The sequence below is a fragment of the Mustela putorius genome, unplaced genomic scaffold (genome assembly GCF_011764305.1).
Source record: "Mustela putorius furo isolate JIRA1106 unplaced genomic scaffold, ASM1176430v1.1 tig00003834_pilon_pilon_pilon, whole genome shotgun sequence".
Lineage (NCBI taxonomy): Eukaryota > Metazoa > Chordata > Mammalia > Carnivora > Mustelidae > Mustela > Mustela putorius.
This window is the reverse complement of record NW_025421987.1, coordinates 112,440,913-112,460,119: the sequence shown is the minus strand read 5'-3', so window position 1 is coordinate 112,460,119 and position 19,207 is coordinate 112,440,913. Positions and strand designations below refer to the sequence as shown.

Here is a 19,207-nt window from a genome sequence, read left to right as displayed (position 1 = left end):
CCTGTACAATACGTATTCCAAGGAAACAAAAACTGTTGAAAATTAAGCAACAAAACAGAAACTAAGCTATCCTAAAGAGGAACTCCACTGAATTATAAAACTATCCAGAAAAAGTATATAATAATTCCTATTAGTTCATATAATAATATATTGTACTGTACTTTTCTGCATGAAGAACACATATATTGTAAAGTTCAAATGCATTTAAAATATAATAATGTTCTCATCTCTCCATTTTATGGAGCCTTATCTCATCAGGGAATAACTTGATGTGCTACACAGAATTACACGAGGTTTACACGATCACTGTGGGAAGACTCAAAGTTCTCACACTCAATGCGCAGTCTACGGCTTGTGATGAGTCACTGGGTACCATGGCTGCTTCAAGGGGACACACACACAAACCCCATCCTCGCCAGGCCTTTGGTCATGTCATGTCAGCCTCTTAACGCTGGAAACTGCGTCTCCTGCTTTCGCAAACTGTAACAACAATGTGATTGCAGGACACGCGGCAGGAAGCCCAAGTACATCTGGTGTCCAAGCAGCCTCTGCCGTCAGGGTAGAGGGAAGGAATGGGAGGACAGAGGGACTTACAGCTGCGTCTGAGGGGCAGCAAGGCACAGTCCAGCGGGGACACAGTCTACAGCCGGCCACTCCCTCTGCCTCTAGTAAATGCCTGAAAAGCCGGAAGGAAAGAAGGGCAACACTCTGCTGTTTTAGGTCTCCAGTCTCGGAAGTTTTCAGGACAGTGAGTTCAGAGCCTACCCCTTGGATGGAGGGGAGTGTCCTCAAGGAACTGATAAGAATGGCTTAAAACTTGGCCAGAATCACCCCTGAAGAAGAATGGGGAACTCAGGCTCCTTAAACCCAATTATTCAGTGAGCAAGCTACTTCCTGAAAGGGATTAAGAACTTCTGGATGCTACATTAACTCTTTCAAGTCACCAAGGACCATTTTGAGTTCCAACATCCTTGTTTAAAACAATTATTACAACATTAATTGAATTTCAAAAGATACAATTAGAATGAAACATAGTACCACTTTTATTACTGTCTACTTATATCAAGTCTTTTCTCCAAGGGGATTAAGGTCATTTAGAAACTCCTAATTAACAGAAGGTAATTCAATCACACTCTTACTGTAAGGTATCATTAGTTTCTCTCAGGTCTGTGTAACTAAGTATAGATGTTAGTTAAGAGAAAAAAGCAATGGGACGTTTCTCTGTAATGCAAAGCAGTATTTTCATTTCATTTATTTATTTAATCTTTTAGCCCAGTGAAGTGCCCACGGTATTCCAGGAATTGCAGATCAAGAAGGAAGACAAGAACGCAGTTGACCAGGTACTAATATATTTACGGTAGAAACCCAGGACTTGTTCTGGGTGTTGACCATGTAACTCAAGGGTTCCCCTGTGTCTTCCCCTTTCAGAGAAGAGAGACAACTCACCTAAACCTTATCTTCTGCTTTTCACTTTGTAATTTAAACCCGCCTTTATGAAATGGAGCAGCCATGCTCTCTCTACAGCAGAGCTGTGCTCTGAAGTTCGGAGTGATACACACACAGAAAGGTTTTAAAGCTTCGTGAGCTTCGTGAAATGCAGGTGTCCAGCATTTGGAAACTAATAATACCATGATGATGACTCCCATTTACTGAGAATTTACTATGGTCTGGGCTATTTACATATAATTTTGTACTCTTTGAGGTGGTGAAACTATGCCCACTTTACAGATAGAGAAGTGGACTCACCCTCAGTCACAGATTAGGATAAGCACCAGGGCCTATCTCATCATCAGGGCTCATATTCTTTGCCAGCAAAACCTCAGCCCCCAAAACCCACTCATATACTTCCTAGAGTCTGGGTGTATACTTCCTCCTTCATCCCCCAATTTCCAGTCACGGTGTCTTTGGAGAGAGCTGTTTTGCATGTGGGTACTCACACTGCACGCACACCTGCCCAGATGGTCAGTGTGAAGCTACAACTGTACTTACTGGCAAAACACACCGGGGCGTTACCTTCTGCTGGATGCCTGGTGCACTAACTTAGTTCATGATGGCAGGTGAGATAAGGACAAAGACTTTCCCAAGGTGGGGTCAGAGCTGGTGGGCAGTGTGCATGTGCGTGCGTGCATGCGCGCGTGTGTGGGTGTGTGTCCAGGAGAGTCCAGTTTTTCCTCCCAGGAGCACAGGAGTGTGATACAGCTCACTTAGCAGGGACAGTGAGTGTCAGGGAGGAAGCAGGTAGGACAGCTGAGAGAAGATGGCTGTCTGACTCAAGTACTTCTCCGCTTGGCGCACCAGGAGCCTATGCCCACCTATTAGCTCGCATGACAATCTGTCTGTGGACACGTTCTAGGAAATCCTAGAACACTGCACTCTATATGAACAATGTTCCCATCCCAGGGTGGCTTCACTGAATCCAGCCGGGTGAACAACTAGGACTCTCCCCTCCACTCCTCACCTCTGCTGCATTTTCCTCTTAGGACATACGAATCTTTAAGTAGAGAACTTCAGACACAGCAAAGTCCTCTGGCAAAAGGTAGGGGAGATCTGAGAGTATGAAGAAGAGGTAAATGATCCGGGGAAGGAACCTCATGCCTGCATTCCTCTATCCACCTGTTGGAGTCCCAAGCCTTTGGCCTCCGGCCCACACCTCCCACTGGCATCTCAGGCCTCCCCTTTTTGTGGGACCTATTACAAAGGCTCCACTCACTGCCTTAGGATGTGGGGACTGCCATCTAGTACCAAGCCTGGAAGAGCAGCAGCCCCAACCTCCATCCTCTGGCCAGCCCGAAACCTAACCCTCCCAGGGAAGACTACATGTGATGACATAAATCAGCCAAGTTCAAGAAAATGTAGCCATTTGGGGGCAGAGAGACAGGGTAGGAAGAACACCTGATCTGTGTGCTGGAAATCAAGGTCATTTTCATTTACTCATTTATAGATCTACCTTGTGCACCTGCTCTGTGGTAGAGACAGTATGGTGAGCAGGGCACACACACTATCCTTGCCATCCTGGAGCTCCAACCCAGCAGCAGGGGAGAGAGGTACCTTAAAAATAAAAAAAAAAAGAGAAAAAAAGAAACCAAACCAACGAATACATAATTACAAGCTGCAGTGGGTGCAGAAGGAAATGAACAACATAAAGAAGCAGGGTGTGGGAAGCTGCAGAGGGCCCTCAGAGCAGGCTTCCCATTCCCCCTGGGGTGGGGTGGGGTTCACAGGTTCCATCTTCGCCTCTAGCACCCTTTATATCCTTTCCCTGATGAGACAGCTTTAAATAGAATGTGGTTAGCACAGCCTGAATTTTATCATTTGAGAGAAAGCCCTGCTCCCTGCTTGGAAAGGGTAAAAGGAAACCAGGGGTTTTCAGAGACATGAGGAGCCTGCTTGGGAATTCCACCCAATTCCCCTTCCTCTGCAACAAGAGAGGCTTGCTTCAACTGATACAAGCAGTACCACTTAAACTCCATTCTTTGGCTCATTTTTTAATGCCTCAGTACTAAGCAGCACAAGCAAGACTATACGCTCACTGTGAAGTAAGCTAGTTACACAGTATCCTGGATAACAAAACTCTGTGCAATGGTCACCATTCCCACCAAGGTAGCCAACTTGCCTGGGAAGCACTGCAAGCAGCCAGAGCAAAAGTTTTTGTTGACTTTCCTCTTCCGATGTCCACCTCTAGTGCCTGCAGGTTCTTGACCATCAAAATGCTAACAAATGTCAATAGTCAGTGTTAATGCTTTTCCAGGACAGGAGCCCTCCAGCTCTGGCTGGCATGCTTCTCCTACCAACTGACCAAGTAGAATGCTGTTGTGATGGGTCAAAATTCAAAATGCACTGACTCCATTACTTTAAAAAAAGAGAAAGAAAAGCCTCTGAAATCATCATTTAAACTGGTGAAAGCGAATATGGGAACCAGGGCATTAAAATACCCTAGGGACTTTTTCGCCTGATCCTCTTTGTGAGGGGTTGGCGAAGCCTTCCTGTGAAAGAGCAGACCTTAGGTATTTGAGGTTTTTAGGCTCAGGCTCAGTTTCTGTCTTGACAACTCTGTGCTGCTGTTGTGGTACAAAAATGGTCACAGAGAATGTTAGGGCTCTAATACAGCTTTGTTTATGGGCATTGAGACTTGGATTTCACATTTCAAGTCATACAGTATTATTTTTCTATGGCTTTCCATCATTTAGCATGTAAGAAATCACTCAAAACAGCTTGCAGACCACACAAAAACAGCTGGTGACAGATCAGGGCCCATGGGCCAGTTTCCCCAACCCCTGACCTAACATGGTACAAGATGCATCATTTGGTGACATTGGACTAAATGTATTCAAGAGAACACAGCTTGAGAGATTATATTCACATTTTAGAAAAGACCATGAAAAATTAAGTGCAGCTAGTATTTCCAAAGGGTAAACATATGATATGTGTCGGCAAAAGAAAGATTTGGTTATGGAGAGTCCTAACATTGGTCAAAGACTTCCATAGATTCACCACAAAAACAGGGCTCCGTTTCAGGAAATCAAATAAAAATTAGTTAAGTACCATCCCACTTCCATTTAGTTAAATACTCAGCCATTTCTATTTATAAAGATAGGGTTTGGGGGGTTTGTTTGTTTGTTTGCTTGCTTGCTTGTTTTCGGCACCAGAGAAGTGATTTAAAAACCAAAATTATTGGGCTCCTCAGTGGCTCAGTCAGTTAAGCACCTCTTTTGGCTCCCAGAGTCCCAGGGAAACAGCCGCATATCACATGGTGGGGAGCCGGCTTCTCCCTCTGCCCCTCACCCAGCTCATGAGTTCTCTCTCTCAAATAAATAAAATCTTCAAAAAAAACCTGCAAATTATTTTTTGCCCATACAATGACATAAACGATGGTGTGACTCCATATGACCACCTTCTAGCGTAGGAGTGTAATGTTTATAAAGAAAGATAAAATATATGTTTATAAAAAATAAAAAATTAAAAAAAAAGAATGACCAACACTCATTTCAAAGAAAATACCAGAATTAAAGAGTTCTGTAAGTTGATAAAAGATGTTCTATATAAAATCTCCATATAAAAACCTAAACCGGTCAGCCCTAAAAATCTGACTAATATGAAATGCAGTAGGGAAATAAATATTTTAAACTACCTAACATGTTATTTTTAAGTTAATTGGTAATTAAGCTTGTAGAGTTAAACTTAACTCTGAACACATCATATTGTCCACCCACTGAGTTTACAGTGAGAGTAGTTTTCTTATGGTTCAGAATTTAAAACACCCTAATTAAGTTAGAAAAGCCTTTAAAGCCATTATTAAGTAGTATTTTTATTCCTGATAAATTCATGTGGTAGTAAGATCAGATTTCTGGTATTAAAGGTGGTTATTTCTGTGGGGTGAGTGGCATTAATTATTTCATGTCAATCTGGGGGAATAGAAACGAACAGAATGAAAAACAGGAGTAAGGAGTGACAGTTCCTGCAGTCCCCACTGAGCGAGAAGTCGGTGTGCAGAGGGCAGTCACCGCCCGGCCCCCTGTACACTTGAGGGTTTTGGTGAGGTTGAGGGTGAGCACTCCCACTCACGCCAAACCGGGAGAGAACGGATCCACAAGCAGGGCTCAATTTTACTCGTCTTATGAGGATGAGGTCAAATGTAACACATCAACAAGATGTAGGCTTCAAAGCTGGTGTAGTGCCAAATGTTATTTATGGGCACACATCTAGCTGTGAAGAAAAATCACCACCTCATTATTCAAAAGGCTGTGGAAAAACACCTTTAAAACTTGTCTCCAGTTCATAACTAGGGATATAACAGACTTTAAAAAAAAAAAGAAAAAAGGTCAGAAATGAGTATACCCTACTGCCCCAGAAAAGATGTCAGAAGGTGGTTCGAATAAGTGCCTACAAACACATTGTAGTGCATACAATCTCAAAATCATTTCAGAAATACATTATTTTTCATAAAAGCTGGTTATCTCAGTAGCTTCATTTTCACGGAGTTGGTTCCATTCAAATTATCCCATTTCTTGGAGAGTTGTCTTCTAAACTGTGATTGCATATCTATAGCGTATTGTCCACAAAAACAGAGACGCTCATCTTTGCATTTACAAACAAATCTATGTATCACCACTAACAACTTTATACAAGTATCTGATGTAATTTCAGTCTTTTTAAACTCAACTCCAAATTACACTTGCGACAGTGCTGAATTCCTAAATGGAAGAGTATATGCTGTTCCAAACTTCACAAAAATGGGTGGTAATAAATCAAATTAATCTTTGAATGGCTCTCACATGTATAAAGTCAGGGCATGATAGTAAAAACATCAAAATTCTAAATAATAAATTCATATTATCCAGGTAACTTCCATGTTTTCTAAACTCTAACCTGAATATGGACAACAAAGGAACACACTGAAATATTAAACTGCTCATCCTTTTGATGAATCTTTGACAAAAAAAAAAAAAAAAAACTTCTGAAAAGAAATTCACACGTGTTATTCTTACTTGTTAATTGTAGCCAGCACTGGTAAAATAATCACTCAGGCAAACGATTTCCAATTAACCGCCTGGAGAACATTCTGAACCCCAAATGGAGCCAGACACGAGGGCAAACTGCAGGCTCAGAGGGCAAAGGCAGTCATTTCTCCAGCCTTTCCTGGGTCCTCCAATGGAGTGTGGCCCAGGTAGTCCTTGGGGTTTCAAAGTGGAGCCCACACTTGGGGAGCTCCAGGATTTCCAACTCAGGTCTCTACATCCTGACAGAGATGGAGATGAACACAATTATTTCTCCAACTGTGCCAACAGCAAAGGTTAGAGGGTCAAGAGAGACACAGTCATCTCCTGGGTCCAAGGTGAGAGGACCAGAGAGCTTCCAAGCTCAAGGGAAAAAGCAGGCTGAATGTATCAGTGAGCTATGAAGTGCATGTTCTAGGTCAGCTCATCTTCATTTCTGTGAATCTAAAAGGATCTAGAACTCACAAGCTGCGTAAAGACATACAAATAAATTACCATGCACTGAAAGCCAATTAGGTTCTTTGTTTCTTTGATCATCACTTTTCTGTTTGAAAAGGATTCCCACAAAAGAGGACACTCACACCTACCAAACTAGATGTAGAGATGATATTGTTCTGTGGACATGACAAAAATAATTCCAAACTTTAAGATGTCAAACAGATTCTGGAAGTTGAAAAAACTTTTTCTTTTAAAGAGCTGCACAGTATTAATAGTAACAAATCAAAAATTTGAATCTGGAAAACTTCAATTTCTGGAGGAATATAGGCATGGAGTAATTGTCGTTAAAGTTATTTTTCTCCCCTTCTTGTTTGGCAATTATTAGGCTTAACATAACTTCATCAGTCCAAATACACCAAACAGATGCCACTGTTCTAAGAGGCTCTAAGAAGAATGTTATTCACCTAACATTCTGGCTCCTTTCTGAATCCTCTGGGGTTTCCTCTGGCTGGGATTTCAGGACTCCAGCAATCCCAAAGATGTGTTGCAGTGGGAAGGGAATGCTGACATCCAGGGGTGAGGGGAGGGGGGCGCAGCAGGAACACAGGTGCTGTGGGAAAGGGACAGAGCCACTTTTTCCCACATACACTGCCATACTTTAGAAACCATTTTGCCCCAGGGGCTTTCCACCAATTCAAACAACTAGTTTCAGAGCCCTGGGTGAAGCGCAGCTCCCTTATAAAATCAGACACTTCTCCGTTTTAAAGGTCAAACTAGATTTTTATTTGGGTTCCCACCAAAACAACAGGCTTGAAAGTCAGGATGTGTCGAGGAGAAATAATTTTCTAGATTGTTTTAACATGCAAAGAATCAACCCACAGATCACAGAGCCTGGAGCCCTGGAGTGGGGGAGACGGCCATCCACCTCCCAAGGCTGGCGGAAAGGTTGGCAGCGCACAGACAGGAGGAGGGAAAGGGCAGTGGAGAAGTTAGCAGTCTGTCTCTTGCGGTCCTGAGTGAGAGTAGCTAGGGCGTCCCTCCACTGCATGGCCCTGTCTCAAGGTGAATGGGAGCGGAAGGGAGGAGGGCAAGCTTTAGAGTGATGCTCTTTATAAGCACAAAGCCTTCTGCAACCATTCCCCGTCAGACAACGAGTGGCCATTTTGTAGAGAAGCAGAGGGAAAAAAAGTCCAAGAGACTGAGCATTTTACCTCAAGAGATGAGTATTTACAGTCAAAAGAAGATAAAATAAATCAATGCAACGGATCAAGTTCACCAAACTGAACAGAAATTGGGGCATACCCACCTCCCTCCTGAGAGAAGAAGGCTGCATGTTCCTTTGCCTTCTGACTTGAGTGTGAGGTTTGTACTCAGACTCTGCCCCAGAGGCACAGATCATAGAGGGGCTGAACCTGGGTGCTGGCCACAGCGGCCCAGCTCCCTCTGCTCAGTGAAGTTTTACTTATTCAAAGTCAAATGGAGACACAAAAGTTTACCGAATAAACTAGGAGAAGGAAACTAAACACTTCCTCACAGCTTCTAGAAGCCACCAGTGCACATCACGACTAACCAAAAGAATAGTATGTTTGTATTATTTACAGAGCAAGGACGCCATTTTATGTATACAGTTTGTTCATTCTTTCTTTCCTTCCTCCCTTCCTCTCTTTCTTTCTTAATTTCCTGGAAGCATCCTTGACAGAAAGAACTTAGCAAACAACCTGCCTTTACCCAATGCAGAAACACAAAATACTTTCAGGCAAGAAGAGACTATATCAAAAATAAGATTTGAAGGAATATGAGAGCAAAATTGAAAATGAAATGTGGGATTTGATGGGAACAAGTAATTCCCCTGCTCTTGCATAGGCAAAAAAAAAAAAAAAAAAAAAAAAGGAAGAAGAAAATCACAGTGCTTCAGTGATCTTAGTACTATCAAAAATGTAGTAGTGTTCTTCTGCATAAAGCATCGGTTTAGAAAGAAGTCCCCTAACTTTTCTGGAGCTTTAGGTTGCAAATACGCTTTATACATAGTTTCTACAAGATTCAGTAAAATAAAAATATGAAAATAATAAAGAAATACAGTGTTTGAAAAATAAGCAATCTTGCTTTGCCCTTTAAAAGGCCAAAGAAAGACTCCAAACAGAGAAGTAAAAGGGTAGAGACCCCACCAAATACATGCCCCAAACCACTGCTGGTAACAGTTCCCCAGGTGGCCTTGGTTCGAGTGATATCTACCCGAGATCTGAAATGAGGCCAGGAGCAGGCTCTCGTTTCTCATTTACCAATATGGTTGGACAGCACCAGCTGTATCACCATTTTCTAGCTTACGCAGGAATTTTAAGTCAGACTGCAGGTATGTCAGATGATACAGGGGCTTGCTTAATACCATTTATCACTTCTTGCCTGAAGACACCGCCTGACAACATGTTGAACTCCATTACGGTTTTCATGTCTGTCCTCCCAGAGAGTCTGGAGCTAGGTATCCAATTTAGTTGACAAAAACTGCTGTAGGGTGAAGTCTCAAGGGAATGGTCAGTCCTTCAAATGCTATTCTTTCCCCAACTGCTCATTGCTTAAGTATCTGGGGGGTGTGCGTGTGTGAGAGAGAGAGAGAGAGAGAGAGAACTTCTGAGTACGTGCTCCTTGGTTTCTGCAGAGACATATAAAACTAGAAAACGGATCAGAAGTAAAATCTACCATCACCAGCACAGGCACATCCTGAGCACTATATTCCAAACGTTTCCGAGTCTCCCTGTATCTGATTACCGAGCGGCAGCCTGCTGCATCTGATCTAATCCCACATGTGATGCTGTCATCACACTGTAATCTTTAACGTTTCCTGCCCCTCCCAGCAGCCCGGCCGCTTAAATGGTTTTGGAGTGGCTCAGCTGTGTGGTTTGAATGGCTCCAGGGAAATTGCGTTCGGACACATCACTGGCTGGACCTCTCCTGTCACTGAATTAGACGACAGCCTTTGGGTTTCTGATCCTCCCTCTGCGGGATATCCACCTTTCTACACACACAGAGACACACACAGACACAGACACACACGCACACACAGACACACACACACACACCCTTAAGCTCAGTCTTATCCTACAGCATTGTAATCTATCTGGCCTTTTTTCTCTGATTACAAAAGATGGGAAGGTTGACACCTCCAATTAGAAAGAAGCTTTTAATGTCAAGTTCTGAGGCAGTAAAGTGATAAAAGGAGCCACAAAGGAGACGGGGATCAATAGCAGCCTTATTACAGATCATCTCTGGCTTGGTCCAGATGGGCCGACTCCATTAATTATGAAGTGTGATTTATCTCTTCACCGCATTAGGCAGCGGCAAGATAAAATACATGAAATCACACCCGTAAGATAAAGCAGAGTGCTCCTGACGTTACATGCCAACCACCAGCATGTCTGTATAAGAAGGAAGACCTTCATTTCACATATTTCATTGAAAGAAACTTGTTTCTTTTTTTTTTTTTTTTAAAGATTTTATTTATTTATTTGACAGAAATCACAAGTAGATGGAGAGGCAGGCAGAGAGAGGAGAGGAAGGGAAGCAGGCTCCCTGCTGAGCAGAGAGCCCGACGCGGGACTCGATCCCAGGACCCTGAGATCATGACCTGAGCCGAAGGCAGTGGCTTAACCCACTGAGCCACCCAGGCGCCCCTGAAAGAAACTTGTTTCAAAGAAATATTGCAAGTAATGTGTTAGAAGGGACTATTCAGTAATTTATATAAAAATACTCAGAGAGCAAATAATATCCTCCCAGATAAAGCATCATTTTCCTCCCTTTAAACACTGAAAAAAATACTATTCTTTACTGGATAAGGGGATTCCCCAGAGTATGCTTTCTTAATTAGATGTGAAAGCAATTAAAACCAAGAATTTTGTGAGGCTGAAAAAGATCAAAACAAACTTATTTTCAACAGAAAGTAAATACAAAAGCACTGCAATGGTAGGAATGAGGTCCCGTGTAATCTTTGAACAGATGGGGCTGCCTGTGCGTCCTCTGCTGTGCGCAGGACTAGCCCTACTGCCTGGAACAGAATTGGGCATCATTTTCTTTACTGTTTCTTCTCTCCTTTCCTTCCCTACAACTCCACTTTCAAGTTCATTACAGTGACTGAAGCCTATTCCGTGTTACAGAAAATCCTAACAAAATCAAGGGGAGAAAAGCCTTTTTCTTAAAAGAGCTGCATGAAGAGCCCCTTCGCGGAAGAGCCATCCTCTTAACAAATTTTAGGCATATAATCCATTTCTGTTGACTACTGGCACAATGTTGGCCGGTGGGGGCTCTGGAGCTGACTTGTCATACTTAACCAGAGCTATGCCTATTGATTAATGAATGACTCCATTTCTCCATCCTCCAGGCCCCTGGTAACTACCATTCCAGTCTCGGATTGTATGAATTTGGCTATTTTAGATCCCTCACGTAAGTGGAATCATGTAGTACTTATCTTTTCATGTCTGGCTCACTTCACTGTGAAGACTGTCCTCAAAGCCCCATGAAAAAAATTCTTAAGGAGAACTTTCTTTTTATGCAACATTTCCAAGTTTTCTCTCTAAAGAGGAAGGATGTTGAATCCTTGGTCTCTATAGTTTATTACAGATCTCACAAAAATTTAGAAATTTTAAGTCTGAAATAGGACATTAATAAAGATAGCTAGAAAGCTGAATTATTACTTTCATCAATACTAAAAGGATGGTAAAAATCACTTTCATTTAAAACAATGCTGAATTAGATCACTGATACTGATGGGCGGGGAAAGGTTACACTGACCTGCCAGTGCAGATGTGCTCTTAAGAGCACTGGGTATTGTAAAGAGTACTGTTGTTCACCGTAACATAAACTCAACAAATTACATAATCCTTATTTTCTCCTACCAGCTTTTAATTACATGAGAACATTCTAGCTCAATTTTGATATTTGAGTGAACAGCAAATGTACTCAAGTTCATTTACATAAATTTTACATAACATATTTAAATGTTTTGTTTTCTGAAGTAATAATATAAAAGATATGTTCAGCTACTTATAACCAGATTTCTTTGAGGGGAATCTGATCTAGCTTTTGAAATAGGCTTCCTCAGTTTAAGCTCATCAAATCTGTCTTTTAATCTATACCAAAGTATGAAATCGTCATAAGGAACAGGAATCAGAAACAAGTTACCTCTCACTTGGAGAACCCCACGTGAACAACTTTAGATTATTATTATTGAAGATAGCTGGGCTTTATCTGTATATTGATCACTCATCTATATACCACACATGGTGATCTTCCTGACCTGGATTGCAGAAAAAAACATGGGACAAAGACTCCTAAGCCTAGTTCTACCACTAATTTGATGTGCCACAGGGTTTCCGTGGTTTCCTTTGGATCAGGAGCAAAATAAAAGCACTCAACATGTAGTCTTCGGGCTCTCTCTCACTCTCAGCCTCCTACACTGCATAATCCCTGAGGAAACATGCAGTGTATACGCATACTGTTCCAAGATGTGCAGGAACGACCATGGGCCTCAGGTGAATCTCCCAGAATATGTGCTTCCACATTTTCGAGCACATTTCACTCTGTGAATTCGACTTTCAACAGCCTCCTCCTTATCACCTCTACCTATTCAAATATGACTTATTCTTAAAGGTCTAGCTCAAAGGCCAATATTTCCCTGAAGCTTCCTAATACCTAAACCTGAAACTGACCATTCTTGTCTATAACATCCAAATGGTTCGTTTACACACTTTATTTTTCATTTTTTAAAAAAGATTATTTATTTATTTATTTGGCAGAGAGAGAGAGAGAGAGATCACAAGTAGGCAGAGAGGCAGGCAGAGAGAGAGGGAAGCAGGCTCCCTGCTGAGCAGAGAGCCCGATGCAGGGCTTGATCCTAGGACCCTGAGATCATGACCCGAGCTGAAGGCAGAGGCTTTAACCCACTGAGCCACCCAGGCATCCCTCGTTTAAACATTTTAAAATATCTGTTATGTATTATCTTACTATCTATGGATACACTTTATCTCCTTTATTAAACTGTAAACACGTTAAGGGGAGAAAAGCCTTATTTGTCTGACGAACATATGGCCATTCTACTCTCCATAGCAGTCCAGTCCTTGTTTTCAATACCCCCCACCCCAATCTGCCTAGCCTAAGAAGGTGTCTGTACTTCTCTTCTTCCTCTACTCCTGCATGGCTCTGACACCTACATGACTTTGACCAAGGGTTAAACCTCACCACTTCTAGCACCCAAGGAGGGACCACACATAGTGCAAAACCACAGTTTGGACAATTTAGAAGATCCATTTGTTGATGGTAATCACAAGGGCCATTAAGACAATCTAGGGACCATGGATAGGGTAACCATACAACTAATTATCTAAATAGGGTCACTTCTTTTTTTTTTTTTTTTTTTAAGATTTATTTATTTATTTATTTATTTGAGAAAGAGAGAGAGAGAAAGCAAGCACAAGCAGGGGGAGGAGCAAAGAAAGATGGAGAAGCCGACTCCCCACTGAGCAGGGAGCCCAATGCAGGGCTCAGTTACAGGACTCCGGGATCATGACCTGCGCTGAAAGCAGATGCTTAACCGAATAAGCCACCTAAGCGCCCTGATAGAGACACTTCTAAGAGTTAAAGGGGGAACTATTAATAATTACTCTGGGGCAAGAGATGTGTCAACAGGAAGACCAGGATATGTGGTCACCCTAGACAGGGGCATTCTTTCCTAGCCTCTAGAATGGTTTACAGGTTGTTCATATTTGCATGATCAATTCCTTCTCTGCATTCTCCTTTTTCCCAAAGAAATGGCACATTTTTTATATGTTGGCTTATTAACAAGAGTTTAGACACTGAGAAGTAATCACAGTCATGACAGCATAAATACATAACTGCACACTCTTAGGACATGGCATGCAGGGCCCTGGCCTCCCCAGAGGGTAAGCTTCAGCAGTGCAGATGGACAACGACACAGGAGTCCTGGAGGGGGTTTCTCACACTACTCTTACTTCTCTCTTGCAGCCTTCGTACTATAAATGGGAAGTCAACAAAATGAAATAAGATCTTATTTCCAAGGTTAATTTTGGGTAAAGCTCAACATAATATTACAAAAATAAAGAGCTATATGTAAGGTTCTGGACTGTCCAGCACATTAGCATACTTCCCATCCACACTCCTTTAGCTAGCTTTAATAAATTAATTGTCACAAGGTAAGAAACCATGAAATTATTTAAAAAAAGAAATATAAAATACAAGTATTATAAGAGTTATTGCTGTAGCACTGTTATTTTAAAATTAAAATTATAGTAGTTTGAATTTAATTTTGAGTATTTTATGGCTTACTTTTTCAGATGGAGTTAAAACAGAACAAATCAATAGAGCTAGGGGTGTAATGCAGCACAGCTATGTCCATTAAACATTATATAAGAGTAAATTTCACAGTTTAAAAGATTTGAACATGCTAAAGCATTCTGTCTGAGCACTTCTGCAGCAATACAGCTATCCAGTTATGTGCAAATAAGAGTTTCGTGGTTAAGAGTTATCATTCAGGAGTCCAGGAGAAGAAGGGGCAGGGAGCTAGGAGCTCTGAGGGATTCCTGTGCTGGATCCTATGGTGGGCACTGGGAGGTCCTGTCATCCAGAAGTCTCTTTGCCATGAACCCTGAGAAGCTCCATGGTCAGCACTCAGCTGCTGGTCTAGGTCCTGGGTCCTCACCCTTGTCCAGTCGCCCCTGTTATCACCCACGTGGGGTGCCATCACCCCACTCTCGGAAAGTTCCTGGTAAAAAGGTTACCATGGGGCGCCTGGGTGGCTCAGTGGGTTAAGCCGCTGCCTTCAGCTCAGGTCATGATCTCAGGGTCCTGGGATCGAGTCCCACATCGGGCTCTCTGCTCAGCAGGGAAACTGCTTCCCTCACTCTCTCTCTCTCTCTCTGCCTACCTCTCTGCTACTTGTGATCTCTGTCATATAAATAAATGAAATCTTAAAAAAAAAAAAAAGGGTTACCATGAAGAAATGTCACTGTGGGATTGCTACAGAGATCCGTGAAGCCCCAAGGGTATAAACCGTGCTAGATTTTTGTGAACAAAAGAGGTCTACAAGATGTCTTAACGATTTCATATGTGGCTTAAGCTTAGGAAGCATTTACATGCATCATCAGCTACCTCTTCTGGCTTCTTCTCATAAAGCATGAGGAGGTGGGAACTAACGAGGTGGCCTCAGCCACAGTGTGAAAGAGTTCTCTAAACTTTCCCATTTTTACCTGTTTTCCTACCCTTCCACTTTTTGCTGCAAAGGAGCACAGCATAAGTGTCCCGTGCTTTGCTCCCAAGCTGCCTCCCTTACCTACCAGTGGACTGGATGGCTCCCTGAGGACAGGGGCGACCCAAGTTCATTCTTACAGTCCCCGCAGCACCCAGCACAGCTCTCTCCCCAGTGCTGAGACAAACTTGCCCCTGGCCTTCCCTCTTTCTTCAGGTTGACCGCCACTCTCTGCAGTATGCCTGTAAAGCCCACTGTTTGGTCATTAGATCGCTCACACTACTATGAATTCTAAGCTAGAAATAGTAGGGGACTAATACGTATCTGCTAAACTGTGTGGCTACTATGCAGGACTCTAGGAAAAAGGTAGGTAATGAATGGATATGCTGTTTAAAATACTGCATTCTACTGACTCGTACTTCTTTCTCAGATCTTCTTTGCCTGAACACTTGAGCGAGTAAGATCAGGAAGTGAAGAAGACCAAGAACAAAGGTATTTAGAACTTCCGTTTTTGGAAATAGTACCCCTTGGTCCAGTCAGCTTGTGAAAGAGGGCATTCTCTATGTATCGCCCCCTTGGGAACTCAGAGTGTCAGCAAAAGCCCTAAGATATCCCACAGTAAAGACATATGATTAGTTTTATTCAAATCAGTATTTCCCCAAATTGCTTTACCAAGGAGCCCTTTCTCCCATGTGACATTTACTAATCCCCTAAGAAGCCAATGTTCCTCTGAACACACTGTGGGAAATGCTGACCTAATCTGTTTTTGTCTTTCCTTTGAATTGTATAAACCCCTCTGAATTAAAGCTTTCAGATCCAGTTCTAGAACGGTCGAAAATATTTCTGTTAAGTCTTCTGATGCCACTCCCATCAGAGTGTCTATATATATATATATATATATATATATCTGCTAATATATATATAATATATATATATAGCTGCTGTCTTTAACCACAGCAGCTATATCACTTGAGGCCTAGTGTTTTGTGGTTGTAGTCCATGCATTTTGTGTAGAAGAGGTGGTAGAGACGGCCTCCCAGTGCTAAGCACCCTGAGGAGCACAGGCTGCCAGCCTGGCCCATCTGGGAGAGGAGCATCCCACACCCTTAACCTTGCAGGCTGGAGAGCAACTGTCAGCACTCCCAAGTGCTGACGGCCTCCACGACATCCTGGGGTCGAAACAGTGCTCTTCACCCACTAATTCTCCCTCAGAGCTACGATAAGTCAAAAAGTACAATAAGACCAGGATAGGATTAATGAAAATGCGATATATGTAAGCACAAAAATGTAATATTCTAGGTATCCTGAGGATACCTCATTAGTGTTAAGTTGATTACGAATTACAGGTATCTCAGAGCAGTTGCTGTAAGGAAGGAAAGCATCACACATTATAATCACGAGATGGAAGCAATTGCCCCTAATGGTGCTTAAAATTTATTTTAGAAGATAATTAAATTTTTCAGTTCTACCAGCCTGAACAATGAAAACAAAATAAAAATGAGCAAATCAAGGGCTGGATGCAGAGAAAGATAAAAAAAATTCTTCGAGCACATGCTTTAGAAATCAGTTCAGATACGTTCTTGAAAAGCAAACCATTATTTAATCCGACGGAGGCAAGTATTTCTGAATCCTACTCTCTAAAACAACACCGATAAAATACTGAGCTCTTTCAAATGCAGCAAGGTCAGAGGAATCATTTTTCCAATGTAGATAAATGAAGCACGAAATGGGAAAGCTCACCCTAGCAAGAGTGCCTGAGTATGTCTGGTGTTTTGTCTTAAGATCTCTCTCTCACCCAGGCTCCATAAAAATACAAAGAATAACTCACCATGTCATAAGTTGTTACAATCTTCTTTAGAACCTCAGGCACAATTCCCTGCAACTCCATCGTGGGGTACTGCTCGCTCAGATTCAGGACCACCAGCGGCGTGTTGTCGGGTCCCAGGAAGCGGGGAGACACCGCCAACATGCACTGCATGAGATTGGCCACAGACGAGAGGCCGCACAGCTCCTTGAATGACACCACAGCATTCTGTTCAGTGGAAAGAGAGGAGGCGCTTACTTATTAACTGGAGCTTTTAATTTCTCGTGGATATTCTACTTGATAGACTTGATTATACTTGAACTGCCTGGTACAACCATTATTAGCAATGTCATGACAGAATTAACCAATGATTATCCCATACCAGGGAAAAGTGGCTATTTTCCAAAGTAAATACAGTTACAGACATTTTCAATCCAATTTATCAAAAGTACAGAAGATGTGAGTAAGTAAATTCATCTGAAGGATAAAGCCTCTTTTCAGATAAAAGTTCACGGTGGTGCTAAGGCTGATATGCAATCATGAGCAAACAAAAAGAATGACTTCTGTGTTCAAAAAAGGTAGAGGAAAAAAAAATCAAATCAGGTTTAAAGTAAGCATCAAATATTCCAGCCATCCAAAAAGGAAAGGAATATTTGCAAGGAAGAAACTTTAGTGTTTTTCACCCATTTACACTGGTTCCAAATAGAAAGGAATTTTTTATTTGTTTGTTTTTGTTTTTTGTTTAAACAACAAGCTTTTTGTCTCAGTTATGGAGGCTAAAAGTCCAAGATCAAGGTTTGATATGGTTTGTTCCTCTGAGGGCATGAGAGATGGACTGCTCTATCTCTCTTAGCTTTGGAAGTCACGTGAAAACAAAGATCTACCAGCCAAGGGATGCCGAGGATTGCCAGCAAACTACAGAAAATCTAAAGGAATTTTAAGGACAAAGCAGTTTACTGGAGAGGTCTGCCCAGTAGGATACCCTCCCTATTAGCATGTCCACTGAGTGCAACGTTTCTCCCCCACAATCCCCTTCTCTCTTTTCTCACCCACCACCAGAGCTATGCCATTAAAATCTCTGGTAAAGAAAACCCCTGGACACTGTCAAATGTCATGGTTGGCATTCTTAGAGCACTTACCAAGTGCTAAGCCAGTAGGACTACCTAGTACCATTCCCTCACTTAATACTCCCAACAGGCTGTGCTGTGGGTGAGAAGCGGAGTCTCGGCTTTGACCTCTCTCTGTTGTTTCCCTAAGGTCACTCAGCTGGTGAGGGAAGGAGTCAAAATTTTACCTGGAATCTGTTGATGCTGAGGTTTATGCTTTTAATTACTGTCCTATAACAACCAGTAAATTCTAACCAAAATGGGAGTTATTCCAGGTGCACTTGGGTCCTGCTCTGGGCTGAGCATGGTGGCCAGAGGAGAAGAATCCAGGCCTTCTAAGTCCTGTATCTTCTGTTCTCAGATACCCCAGTCTAAGAAATGAGCAGCACTTTGGTTTTCTCAAACATTTTCTTTCATATCTCTTGAAACGTGGACTTTTAAGGACATTTCACTCAAAATCTCTTGGATAGTGACTGCTTGTGACACCAAACCTTGCCTGGGGGGGGGGTCTCCCAATCACTCCATCACACCTCCCTGTTTTATCTTCTTCGTAGCTCTTGCTAGTGTCTGCAACTGTCCTATTTGCTCATTCACCTGCTCACGGTCCACTTCCCTCCCCGCCGCTTGCTTGCAGCTGAAGGCACTGCTTGTTCATGGCTGCGTCCTCAGGGCCCAGACTCTCTGTGCAACAGGTGTCCATTAACCCTGCCACCGACCGCTCTGCCGGGCGTGGCACAGACACAGGACTCTAGACGCAGGATGCTAGAACTCCAGAGGATCCCCGCGGGAGTGCTGGGGCACGCACAGCCCTAGGGCAGGTGACAACAGTGTGCTTTGCTCTGAGCTAAGGGTTTCCTAAGCTATTCTTGCTCTCAGAAACAGGGAAGAGCCCTTCAGGTCTCTGTTAAAGCTTTGACTTGGAGAGGAAGAGAATAAAATTCCTCTATTGTGGCAAGGTCTTTTTATGAATGATGTATCTATAAGATCTGTGCAGGGTTGAAATCTGCTGAATATTCTGAGTCAGATTTTACTTGCTGGTGGCATTCTTCTTGTAGTAGTTATTTATAGTTATATAGCCAGCTAATATATTTAATATATATGTTCTAATAAACACACA

At 42.4% G+C, this 19,207-nt stretch overlaps 1 protein-coding gene across 2 annotated transcripts in view; it reads right to left on the bottom strand.

Annotated features, from left to right (window-relative positions):
* Nucleotides 1-19,207, bottom strand: part of PLCL2 (phospholipase C like 2) — a 190,845-nt gene that overhangs the window by 53,038 nt on the left and 118,600 nt on the right. For both annotated transcript variants that reach the window (XR_006609244.1, XM_004773534.3), the window contains exon 3: nt 17,009-17,212. Coding sequence is in view for 1 of the 2 variants with exons in the window: in XM_004773534.3 (XP_004773591.2) it covers nt 17,009-17,212 (204 nt within the window). In the remaining variant the exon portion in view is untranslated. The remainder of the gene's footprint in view (nt 1-17,008; nt 17,213-19,207) is intronic.